The sequence below is a fragment of the Pezoporus flaviventris genome, unplaced genomic scaffold (genome assembly GCF_033815535.1).
Source record: "Pezoporus flaviventris isolate CSIRO_AGI_PZ_B2104156 unplaced genomic scaffold, CSIRO_AGI_Pfla_v1 ptg000125l, whole genome shotgun sequence".
Lineage (NCBI taxonomy): Eukaryota > Metazoa > Chordata > Aves > Psittaciformes > Psittacidae > Pezoporus > Pezoporus flaviventris.
Genome location: NW_026892673.1, coordinates 558,206 through 571,468, shown reverse-complemented (window position 1 = coordinate 571,468; position 13,263 = coordinate 558,206). Strand labels below are relative to the sequence as shown.

General features: G+C 43.7%; 1 protein-coding gene across 13 annotated transcripts in view; it reads left to right on the top strand.

Moving 5' to 3' along the window:
* The window catches only part of LOC133282497 (CCR4-NOT transcription complex subunit 1-like), an 89,786-nt gene that overhangs the window by 35,632 nt on the left and 40,891 nt on the right, over positions 1–13,263 (top strand). For 12 of the 13 annotated variants that reach the window (XM_061478493.1, XM_061478498.1, XM_061478490.1 and 9 more), the window contains 4 exons: positions 2,283–2,523; positions 4,002–4,121; positions 5,445–5,567; positions 5,807–5,958. In XM_061478493.1, the coding sequence (XP_061334477.1) occupies positions 2,283–2,523; positions 4,002–4,121; positions 5,445–5,567; positions 5,807–5,958 (636 nt within the window). The remainder of the gene's footprint in view (positions 1–2,282; positions 2,524–4,001; positions 4,122–5,444; positions 5,568–5,806; positions 5,959–13,263) is intronic. The other variant, XM_061478494.1, reaches the window with a different exon arrangement.

The window sequence follows — 13,263 nt, the reverse complement described above, 5'->3', positions numbered from 1 at the left end:
TTAAGCGTTTTACTAATTTTTCTGGATTTTGCACTTGTTCGGTGGTGAAGATCCAAACCGGTGGAGGGGCCCACTGGCATTGATACTTGCCCATACTATCCCATACACCCTGCCACTCATAACTGTCCTGCCTCGGAGAAAATCTCTTGGTCCTCTTATATTGTCATCTAATCCTAGAGAAGGCCCAAACCCCACTCTTCTCAGCTCTTGATATGAGACGTTATGGTCATTGGTAAAACACACTGTGTATGTGTGCCAACATGGTGATCCCCATCACAATCAGCAGGCAGGTCTCAAGGGTACCCAAAGGCCATTCAAAACCTTCAGAACTCTCAAATGAAGCTGTAAATGGTCTGATTTATGGGTCTGGGAGCATGAGGGAATGTCTCCTTCACAGGTTGACCACCCGAGGAAGAGAAAAAAAGGTGTGTAATTGTTAAACACTTCTATTATATACCTTCCAAAGTATAGAGGTGATGACCACACTGGGAATGCAAGCCGGATCAGTTTCATGATCAATGAGTCTATTGTATTACAAATCACTACCATAAAGTACAATGAAACAAGATCCTTAGCCGATAAACACTAAAAGAGCAAATACTGGCTATAAGTAAGGTACGACATGCTGAAACTGTGAGATCAAGAGCAACAACTTTGAGAGCCAGTAATTCAGCATTGTGACAAGTGACTGTTAATCCAAAACTATGAATGCTTGTCAAAAATAGTTAGACCCACTCTATTCAGATCTGTTGTTATCTCAACCCTTAGTGTCTCACATTGGGCGCCACAAAGAACTGTCATGGTTTAAGCCCAGCCATGCAGCTCGCTCTCTCACTCCCCCCCTTCCTTCCTCTCTGCTCCTGGAGGGATGGGGAGGAGAATTGAATGAGTCTAACTCCCATTGGTTGAGATCAGAACAGTACAGTAACTAAGTTATAGCACAAAACCAGTACTGCTACCACCAATAATAATAATGATAAGGGAAATAACAAGGGAAGAGAATACAACCACTCAGCACCTGCTGACCAATACCCAGCCTGACTGAGCAGTGATCTAGCCCTTTCGGGTAACTGCCCCCAGTTCTATATCCTGGGCATGATGTGCTGTGGTATGGAATACCTCTTTGGCTAGTTTGGGTCAGATGTCCTGTCTCTGCTTTTTCCTGGCTTCCCCTCCTCCCTGGCAGAGCATGAAACTCAGAAAATCTTTGGTCAGAGTAAACATTACTTAATTCTGATGTTTTTAGTTGTTGCACGCAGTGCTGTTCCCAGGCTGAAAGTCAAAAACACAGCACTGCACCAACTACTAAGAAGGAGAAAAATGGCTGCTACTGATGAACCCAGGGTAACTTCTATGAAAGAATTCCTGGGATTTAAACAGTAAATTTATATAGCTATTGTGGAGTTGTTGCATAAAGCTGATGAGCTGACTCTTACACCCCTTCTTTTGATACAGCTGTGTAGCTCATTTCAGTGAATATATTGAGTTTTATTTCCATTGTATGGCCAAGAAGAGGAAATTGGGGGTGGAGAATGTGGGTACATTGGGGAAGGTGGCAATGATTGTTTGTCTGTAAAGCTGATGAAAAAAGTAGAATGTCTTCACTAAGTTTCACAGGTGGGGACTTGGAGGTGTTCTAAAAAGGTGTATTCCATTTCTGGAAGGAAGTATGTTTCAACGTAAATTATCTACTTCAGGTTTAATTGTTTTTCAAACATAAGGTTTTACTTTTCCCCCTTCCTTAACAGAATCAGAAGCTCTTAAGCTCTTAAATGGGTTTGTAAGCAAAGACAAACAAACAAACAAGCAAACACCCCACACAAAAAAAAACAAACAAAAAATGTAAAAGTATTAATTTTCATGGTTAAGAATGGCCTTGTAAGCTTAATTCTATGTGACAAGAGCTGCAACATCAGGTTTCATAGAATCATAGAATCCCAGACTGGTTTGGGTTGGAAGGGATGTGAAAGCTCATCCAGTTACAACCCCGTGCCACAGGCAGGGACACCTTCCACTAGACCAGGTTGCTTCAAGGTCCAGCCTGGCCTTAAACACTGCCAGGGATGGGGCAGCCACAGCTTCTCCAGGCAACCTGTGCCAGGGCCTCACCACCCTCACTGTGACAAACTTCCTAATGTCTAATCTAAATTAGGTTTGCAGCAGGCATTGCTTTATATTATCTCGGTTCTACAAAATGCTGGAATCCTGGATCCTGTAAGCTGACTTCTTTAATTAGTTTTTTTTTCTCCCTTTGTGTGTGTGGTGTTTCTGTCTTTTGTTAGGAAGAGCCTAGATTTGATTGAGTCTCTGTTACGTTTGGCAGAAGTGGGACAGTATGAGCAGGTTAAGCAGCTCTTCAGTTTTCCTATCAAGCATTGCCCAGATATGTTGGTGTTGGCCTTACTACAGATCAACACATCCTGGCATACCTTGCGCCACGAACTCATCTCCACACTCATGCCAATTTTCCTTGGCAACCATCCCAACTCTGCCATCATTTTGCACTATGCATGGCATGGACAAGTAAGTATTTTCACTGTAGTGTGTGTGTGGCTTGCTCAGGTAACTGAAAGCTTGTTAAGTGATTTGGACAGTTAAAACAACAATGCTTGTATTAGTTTATGAACTGTGTAATTTAAAACCCAAGAAGTGGTTAATGCAAAGTAATATGAGTTGAAGCAAACTGTTGTGATTTGATTTTTCTTTGGGGAAATATATTCAGAACGAAGAAATAATGGTCACTGAGAAAATATTCCTGTAAAAATAAAGATCAAATTTAAGTTTGACTGTTTTAACCATTCAGTTTTAACTAAAGTTGACCACAGTTTGTTTGCTTGTTTTTAAACAAACACCAAAAATCTCACAACAGCAACACTTCCCCCCCCTCCCCCCCCAAACTCTCTACCTTACACATTTGAAGTGTAAAAACCTGAAGCAGTAAGAGGTGAGGAGGTTTAAACCAAAATTATCTCCATTGTCCTTGTGAAAAGATGGAGGCTATTCTAGGTATAAAGAAACTATTTATACTCTTAAGAGCCTAGGATGTTTTCTGAAAACTTAGGATTTGCTGCTGAGCTTTTTCAAGGAGAGCTTCCATGTAGAGACGGGGTAAATACATATGCAAATCCATGCTTTTAATAGGGAAACAAGTAGGCCTTTTGGTATGGCCTTCATTATTGCATCCACTGGTAATAAAGCAAATAGGAGTCATAAGAAGAAACTTAAAGCAGTGGAAGCCTCTGGGGTTGGAGGGAATCTGCAGTGGAAAACATCTTGTCCTGTTAGAGTAGCATTAATAAGAAGCTTAGTCCACATTCACTGCAAAATGATGGCTATTTGCTAGCTGGAGTGCTATGAACATTTTATATTTTTCCTGATAACTTTTTAAAAATTGTAGAATGAGGGGTAGGATATAAGTGGTGTGCTTTTTGCATAAGGTCTTGAAATGGCAGCATATGCAATTTTCCCACAGGGTAGGCTTCAGAATTAAGTACGCAATGATGGCTGCCATGTTACACAGTGCCATTCCACAACTTGAGGATGTTTCACTTCCCCAGATGAGGAAACCTTTTAAGCAAAACCCTTGCTGCCATCACAATCCTATTTGTGCTGTAGTTTCAAAATGTCCCTGTAAAGATCTAGGTACTGTTTTCCATGTTAAGATGTGACATTGCCATTCTCACTTCAGGACATCATGTCAAGCATAACATGTTGTAAATGATTTGCATATTTCAAAAGCAGTTTCTCTACAATTGAGAAGAATTAGAGCTGTACGCTTAGAGATGGGGTTCTACATACTTGCCATTCTTAGTCATTCTGCATCCTTTAGTAGCTCCAGGATAGTTTGTTATTGCACAAAATCCCAACTTAGAGGTTCTGAAGCTAAAGAGCAAATAACGTTTGCATGTTAACCTTTAGAAGTAAAATATCCTACTTAATTTTCACGTAGTTGATCCTTTTCCTAGAGGCATTAAGTACAATCATAATGTAATTCTCCTTAGGGTCAGTCTCCTTCGATTCGTCAGCTGATCATGCATGCAATGGCAGAATGGTACATGAGAGGGGAGCAGTATGACCAGGCAAAACTCTCACGTATTCTTGATGTGGCACAAGACTTGAAGGTGAGTTTTCTAGAGCAGTGCTGTTATTTTCTGTCCAGTGTCTTATGCAGACTTGCTCATCTTTTAACAAAAGCTACGTTTAACTTAGTTGTGACTCATTTAGTAAGGATTACTTTGTTTAAGCATGTCTAAATTCAGTTGTTACTACTGTACCTAGTCTTAGTTTAAAAAAAAATAAAAGAGAAAAAGAAATCCTATGCTCATGTGGATTTTAAGTGCTCTTCAGCTGAGCTGTGGTATCTGACTACATATGCTTTCTAGGGTGCAAGTGCTGTCCACTTATGAGCCCAAGACATTTCACTTGGTGTTTGCAGTAGAGTTGGTTACGTAGCTTAGTTGACAAGTTACTTGGGAAGCAGTATAATAGACCTGCTTGCTATGTGAATGTACTGTAAATCCAGGAAGAGCTTTGACTGTTTTAACCTTGAATACCATTAAAATTAGAACGTAGTAAATATCCATCAGGTATTTGTGTGAAGGTGGCACTGCTAAGACTCATGGAACAGGGATTTCTTAACAATACTACTACTTCTCAGCTGTTTACACATTCACAAAAGAGACTGGAAGTTGTGACTGACTTCTTTGAGGCCTTTACTGCTTCCTAAAGTTAGATGCAAAATAATTGCATGTCTCAGTACAGAAGCATCAACTGCTGCTTGAAGACAGTTTTGTTGTAGCAGTTTCTGTTTTAAAAGTTGAACGCTTTGAGGAGATAGCACATTCAAAGAAGCTCTGAAGGGGTTGAGCCCTGTTTACAGGGAGGTGACAGGCTCTTCTGATTAATTTTGTTGCGCTATCAACTTGATAGCTCCACTTGCTGGTGGATATTCATAAAGAGGAGTTTAACTGTCAACACAAGGTGGCTTCAAAGAAGGGGTAGGGTCATGATTTGAAATGAGAGCTCTTGCTTATTTCTTTCCTGAGCAAGCTATAAGTGAAGCTTGTAGTACCAATTTTTTTGTTGACTAAGAAAAGCATAGTAGCATGAAGAAAATTCTTCATAGTGAGGGTGGTGAGGCGCTGGCACAGGTTGCCCAGAGAAGCTGTGGCTGCCCCATCCCTGGCAGTATTCAAGGCCAGGTTGGATGGGGCTTGGTGCAGCCTGATCTAGTGGAAGGTGTCCCTGCCCGTGGCACGGGGTTGGAGCTGGATGGGCTTTCAGGTCCTTTCCAACCCAAACCAATCTGGGATTCTATGTGATAGCAAGTTTTCTTTAGTAAGAAACATATGGGGATTAAAAAGGGAAGAAAGGAGATGGGGTATCCTTGTGTCTTCACTAGTAGTCTTCTGATTATTTTTTTTTTCCTACCCCCCCCCCTTTAGGCCTTGTCAATGCTGCTAAATGGTACTCCATTTGCTTTTGTTATTGACCTTGCTGCACTTGCCTCTCGACGGGAATACCTCAAACTTGACAAATGGCTCACAGATAAAATTCGGGAGCATGGGGTAAACCAGGTTTTTTTCTTATTTCTTCACTCTGTCAGTGATTAACTGAAGTCACTTTAACAATCTTATAAGTAGCTTTAAATTTGTGGAAAGTGTCCATGGTCTGATAGTTCAATGTATTCACTGAACTATAATAGCTTAGTGCAATTCTTTCCATGGTGCAGTTGCCAAGTTTGAAATAGTGGCTTGGATGCTGTTTGGGCAATTAAGAGAACGTTACTTTTTCCCCCCACCCTTAGGAGCCTTTCATCCAGGCCTGTATGACTTTTTTAAAGAGAAGATGTCCATCTATCCTGGGTGGCCTTGCTCCAGAAAAAGATCAGCCCAAAAGTGCTCAACTCCCACCAGAAACCTTGGCAACTATGTTGGCATGTCTTCAAGCTTGTGCTGGGTAAGGATTATACTTATGTGGAATGCGTAATCTCTTTGCAGTTTATTTGCTGGCACATGGTCATAGGTGGTTTGGAATTTCACACAGAGAATGGGGTTCATGAGAGTAAATAAGCTTGCAGGCATTGATCCAGATGTATGTTTAATTTTGCACTGTGACTTCTCTTGTAGGGTAGGCAGAGTCAAGACAAGAGCTTCAGTGTTCTTTTCTTTATAATCAAACAAGTGAGCTGAGCTTTGAGGGATGGCTGGTTAGTCAGATCCTGGGTTGTTAATGACTAGATACAGAGCTGTAATTTGGACAGAAAGGGATACAGGCCATAATTACAGAATGTGACAGCATGCAGTGACTGTGGAAAGGATTTTGTGGTTGTGTTAAGCCAAATGCCTCTGTGTGTGGTTGCTACCCTAGCAGAAAGGGCTAATGCAATCATTATGTGTTGGAGCAAAGCGGTAAGTGATGATTGTAATGTAATTGAGACTGAAACTAGACATATGTAACTTCTGTTGTCTTCATTTGGGATAGTCTGGAAATAGAGTGAAAAATATCTAAGATCTTTTTCAAGCCAGATTGTTCAGCTGAGGTCCAGAATCAAAAGTGTGTGTCATGCATGTCTAGCAGTTTTATCTGCTAGAGGGAGGGGTGGATGACAGAAAGGCTGATGGAAACTGGAATTGGGCAAACCATTTTTTAAATACTGTGTTCACGTTTTGTAAAAATGGCTGATTGTAAAATATTTGTGGTGTCACTTCTTGCTGCTGTCGGATCAAGCTGGTATTTAACTGCAGCACTATTTGAGGTAACTAGGTGTAGCATAGTGTGACATGTGAGCCAGAGGGACTGAAAGCTAGAGATAATGCTAGTTTTGGTGTTAAAGTTTAACACCAAAAGAGACTGCCATGTCTCAGTAACAACGTGTGTTACCTGATCTAAGGCTTCTGTTGTGTTCCCTGGTTTAGCCAGTGTTGTCTTGAAAAATTTAAGAAACACTTTAAAGGTATCCAGGATGATTCATGCCTCTGATGTAGATGACAGGAAATGAGTATCGACATACATTTGTCATGATAGATATTTGATCTAGAAGGGAATTTGGGGTAGCTTTAAGTTTTTAAGGTAAAGGATTCTCCTGATTTCTACAGGGACCTGTGCAGTTAAACTCCAAAAAGCTGTTTGAATATTGCTTCTGAAATATAATGGCCTAGCATGCCTCTTGAACTGAGAAGATGGCTGTTACTTTTCAACTCAAAGTGCTTCTTCTAAGACTACAGCTCACAAATTAACTTTTATTTTGCATGCTACCACATTCAGATTTAGCGGTTTAATAGTTAACTCTAGGCTTGGCTTGCATCTAATGTCACTGTTCTGAATCTTAATGTGTTACCAAGTTTTATTTATTAATTTAATTCCAAGAGCTCACTAGTTCTCTACTGGCATAATTCTCTCAGCTTTTGGTTTCTTTTTATAGCTACTTGTATTCCCTTTTATGCAAGAATGTGACCTACTTGCAGTCATTTTCCATTACTTATTCTCTTTGAGCTTTAAAAAGAAAATGCTTGTATTTCTTTCATGAAGCAGTTGCTTTGATTAGCTCAGGTTTCAGTCACGAATGGAAGCAAGCATTGTTAAGACGAGAAGATTAAGATGGCAGTAAGCATTAAATACGTCTGGGAAGGTAGTTCCACTTGACCAGCTGAAGTCTGCCATCTCCTAAATCAGTGGATTTAGGAGCCTGCTCTTTAATTAGGCTGTAGTTATTACTTATCTCTCTGGACACAAACCAGGATGCTGCTTTTAGCCACCAGGACCCTGTATGTTCTGGGACTCTTTATTTTTGGGGCCACTTCTTTATCACTGGTGAGCACTGTAGTTGTGGCATCATGTAGCAGAGAGGCTTCAAAAAGCAACGTATTCCTTCTATTACTGAGGGCTTTTATAGTAAAATTGGGGTGCTTGTGGGCACTACGGGCTGACCAAGCTTGTGACTTGGTCACAAACTACGTATGAGAAGCCTTCCTCTGAAGGAGCTAGTGAGTTGAGAGGGCAGCAGTGCTTCTTCCATGCTGTCATGTCCAACTCCACCCTCACCACCTCCCCCCCCCCCCCCCCCCAGTAGATATACTGGGCATGATGTGCTGTGGTATGGAACACCCCTTTGGCTAGTTTGGGTCAGGTGTCCTGTCTCTGCTTCCTCCTGGCTTCCCATGCCTCTCCTCCCTGCAGACCACGAGACTGAAAAGTCCTAGGTTGAAGTAAGTATTACTTAGCAACAGCTAAAAGCATTACTGTATTATCAGCATTGTTCTCAGACTAAAGCTGAAAACACAGCACTGCACCAGCTACTAAGAAGGAAAAAAAAATAACTGTTACAGCTGAACCCAGGACAGTGTCCACCCCTTACTCCATACCATTTACGTCATGCTCATACTTTTTTTTTTATATACCATCGCTTCTTGTCACACACACGCACACATGCACAGATAACATTACATAGTCCATGGACAATCCCTCTAAAGTTGCTGAATTCATCCAGTCCATGATGTTAGGTGCCATCTCTTGTAACAATCTTTCAGGGCAGGAGAGATGGTGTGTAGTATTGGATTGTTGCCTGCTGATGACACCGCTGAACTCATCTGGTCACTGCTGAGCTCGTCTGATTCCATGAAAGTTCATTCTTTGGGGTGATATTGGAGGCAAGTTAGGGTCAGTTGATGGTGACCTGAGGACAGTTCTGCTGCTGCTGGATTTTCCCATGACTTGATTCTCTGCTGATGATCATGACAGCACATATCTTTTTTTCAAAGCCCAAAGTGGCAGAGATGGGCATCTAGCTATTGGGCTATGGAAGTGCTACATAGCAGGCAACAGCTTATAGTTGAATTCATTGGATGTTTTCCCCAAAATTAAATCTCCTTGAGATAAACACTGGATTTCCCCATTTTCCCACATTACCCACCCATGAGTGGCTTTCCCTTTACCTGTAGCAGGAATAACCAAGACTCTGTTCCCCAAAAAGTTCTTTATGTGCACCACAGAAACTTTATACCCTTCTACAGTATGCAAAAGTACTGACTGGGCTGGGCCAGCCCTGCTGGCAGATCCTCTGGTGTTGACCAACCAGGTGACTTTTGGTAAATGTGTATCCCAGTGTTTCAAAGTCTCACCACCCATTGCTCTCAGTGTTGTTTTTAACAGCCCATCGTACCATTCAATTTTCACAGAGGCTGGTGCATGGTAGGGGATGTGATATACCCACTTGGTGGTGTGCTCTTTGGTCCAAGTGTTGTGTCTTGTGCTATGTCACCACGAGACTTGTTTCTCATGGCCCAGGATAGTGTTCCAGGCAGTGGTGTGGGGCACAGCGTATGTTTCCAGACATCCGGTGGGTGGTTCCACCATGGTAAGCACATGGCGCTTGCTTTGGCAGTTCAGTGGGAGAGTGATATGATCAATCTGCCATGTTTATACTTCAGCCATCATCCTCCGTACCAGAGAGGCTTTAACTGCTTGGCTTGCTTAATTGGAGCACATTTCACATTCCTGAATAACTTGGGCAATACTGTCCATTGTTAAGTTCACTTTCGGTCATGAGCCCATATATATCTCGTATATCTCTGCCTTGATGTTATGGTGTCATGGGCCCACCAGGCCAAAAATAATTCACCCTTATGTTGCCAATCTAAATCCATCTGAACCACCTCAGTCTTAGCAGCTTGATTCACCTGTTGGTTGTCCTGATGTTCCTCAGTGTCCTGACTCTTGGGTACATGAGCATCTACATGGCGTACCTTCACCACCAGGCTCTGCACTTGGGCAGTGATATGTTGCCAGAGTGCAGCAGCCCAGATGGGTTTCCCTCTGTGTTGCCAGTTACTCTGCTTCCATTGCTGCAACCACCCCCAGAGGGCATTTGCCACCATCCATGAGTCAGTAGAGAGATAAAGTACTGGCCACATTTCTCATTCAGCAATGTCCAAGGCCAGCTGGATGGCTTTCACCTCGGCAAACTGACTCGATTCACCCTCTCCTTCAGCAGTTTCTGCAACTTGTCATAAGGGACTCCATACAGCTGCCTTCCATCTCTGATGCTTTCCCACAATACGGCAGGACCCAACAGTACACAATACTGCTTTTCACTTTCTGACAGTTTATTATGTGGTGGGGCCTCTTGAGCACACATCACCTCCTCCTCTGGTGACATTCCAAAATCTTTGCCCTCTGGCCAGTCCATGATGACTTCTAGAATTCCTGGACGACTGGGATTTACTGTTCGAGCTTGTTGTGTTATTACTGTGGCCCGCTTACTCCATGTAGCATTGGTTGCATGATGTGTAGAGGAGACCCTGCCTTTGAACATCCAGCCCGGCATGGGCAACCAGGGTGCCAGGCGGAGCTGTGCTTCAGCGCCAATCACTTCCGAAGCAGCTCGATCCCCTTGATAGGCTGCCAGTATCTCTTTCTCAGTTGGGGTATAGCTGGCCTCAGATCCTTTGTATCCCCAACTCTAAATGCTGAGGGTTTGACCTCGAGTCTCCCCTGGAGCTTTCTGCCAGAGGCTCCAGGTAAGACCATTCTCCCCAGCTGCAGTGTAGAGCACATTTTTTACATCTGGCCCTGTCCAGACTGGTCCAAGGGCTACTGCATGAACTATCTCATGTTTAATTTGCATTCTTTCGATTCTCCCCCCCCCCCCCCCCATCCTTCTGGAGGCGGGGAAGGGGAGAGCCCTGGGGGGGGACAGGACAGGGACGATGACATGCGGGCCTCGAGTGCTTCTAGCCCGGCACCACTCACTGGGAGTGAGTGAATGAGCTGGCTGGCTGGCTTTAACCCACGACATTTGTTCAAAGGCTCATTGTTTCTGTGGGACCATTTGAAATCATTCTTCTGGGTCATGTGACAGAGGGCTTATAATCAGACTGTAATTTGGGATGTGCCTTCTCCAGAACCCCACAACACCTAAACAGCTTATTTTTCATTCTTGTTAGTTGGTGGGGACATTGCTGTTATCTTATTGATCACATCTGTGGGGATCTGGTAATGTCCATCTTGCCATTTTATTCCCAAAAATTGAATCTCCTGTGCAGGTCCCTTGATCTTATTCCGTTTTATGGCAAATCCAACCTTCAGCAGGATTTGGATTATATTCCTCCCTTTCTCAAAAACTTCTTTAACTGTATCATAGAATCATAGAATTGTTAGGATTGGAAAGGACCTTAAGATCATCTAGTTACAGCCCCCTGCCATCGACAGGGACACCTCCCACTAAACCCTGTCACCCAAGGCTCTGGCCAAACAGGCCTTTAACAGTGCTAGGGTTGGAGCATTCAAAATTTGGGCAACCCATTCCAGTGCTTCACCACCCTCACAGTAAAGGACTTCTTCCTTATATCCAGTCTAAACCACAGCTTGGTTTCATCAGCCAACTTGCTGAGGGTGCACTCAATCCCACTGTCCATGTTGAAGAAGACCTGTCCCAACACCAACTCCTGAGGGATGCCTCTCGTTACTGGTTTCCAGCTGGAAATTGAGCCATTGACCACAACTCTTTGTGTGCAGCCATCCAGCCAGTTCTTTATCCACTGAGTGGTCCACATATCAAATTGATGTCTCTCCAATTTAGAGAGAAGGATGTCATGTGGGCCAGTGTCGAACGCTGTGCACAAGTCCATGTAGGTAACACCGGCTGCTCTACTCCTGTCCATCAGTTCTGTAGCCCCATCATAGAAGGCCACCAAATTGGTCAGGCAGGATTTCCCCTTAGTGAAGCCATGCTGGCTGTCACCAAGCACCTTGTTGATTTTCATGTGCCTTAGCATGCCTTCCAGGAGAATCTGCTCCAAGATTTTGCCAGGCACAGAGGCGAGACTGACTGGTCTGTAATTCCTTGGGTCATCCATTTTCCCCTTCTTGAAAATGGGGGTTATATTTTCCTTTTTTTCCAGTCATCGGGAACTTCACCTGACTGCCATGATTCCTCAAATATGATGGACAGCGGCTTCGCAACTTCATTCGCCAGCTCCTTCAGGACCCGCAGATGGATCTCATCAGGATCCACGGACTTGTGCACATTCAGATTTTTAAGATGGTCTCGAACCAGTTCCTCTCCTACAGTGGGCCTAAGGTCTTCATTCTCACAGTCCCTGCATCTGCCTTCCAAGATTTAGGTGGTGTGCTCAGCGCATCTGCCTGTGAAGACTGAGTCAAAGAAGTCATTGAGAACCTCAGCCTTCTCAAAATCCAGGGTAGCCAGTTATCCTGATAGCTTCTGGAGAGGGCCCACATTGTCCCTAATCCATCTTTCTTTTGCTATTTACCTTTAGAATCCCTTCCTGTTATCTTTCACATCCCTAGCCAAGTTTAATTCTAACTGGGCCTTAGCTTTCCTAACCTGGTCCTGAGCTTCCCAGACAACATCCCTGTATTCTTCCCAGGCTGGCTGTCTTTGCTTCCACCTTTTATAAGCCTTTTTTTTCCTTTGAATTTTCTTCAGCAGCTCCTTATCCATCCAAGGAGGTCTCCTGGCCCTCCTGCTGCACTTCCTTCTAGTTGGGATGCAACACTCATGGGCTTTCATCAGGTGATCCTTGAATATCAACCAACAGTCTTGGGTCCCCCTGCCGTCTAGGGCTATATCCCATGAAACCTTACTAAGCAGGTTCCTGAAGAGGCCAAAGTCTGTTCTCCTGAAGTTCATGGCAGTGAGCTTGCTGCATGCTCTTCTCACTGTCCTGAGTATCTCAAATTCGACCATCTCATGATTGCTTCAACCAAGGCTGCCCTGGAGAGTCACATTTCCAACGAGCCCTTCCCTGTTGGTGAGCACGAGGTCCAGCATGGTACCTCTCTTTGTCAGCTCCTGTATTGCCTGCAGAAGGAAGTTGTCTTCCACACAATCAATGTACCGCCTGGATTTTTTGTGCTGGGCTGTACCGTCCTTCCAACAGATATTAGGGTGGTTGAAGTCCCCCATGAGGACAAGAGCCTGAGAGTGTGAGGCTGTTCCTATTTGTCTATAGAGCGCTTGATCCACAGACTCCTCTTGATCAGGCGGTCTGTGACAGCTCTCCACAGTTATGTCTCCTTTACCTGTTCTCCCTTTAACCCTGACCCACAAACTCTCTGTTAACTGCTCACCTGTCCCCAGACAGAGTTCCATACTCTCCAGCCTGTCCCTAACATAAATAAGCCCAGCAGGCGGGGAGGGGGACTTGCTGTCTTTTCTAAAGAGCCTGTAACCTTCTATTCCAACACTCCAGTCATAGGAGCCATCCCACCATGTTTCTGTGTTAGCTATTATATCATATC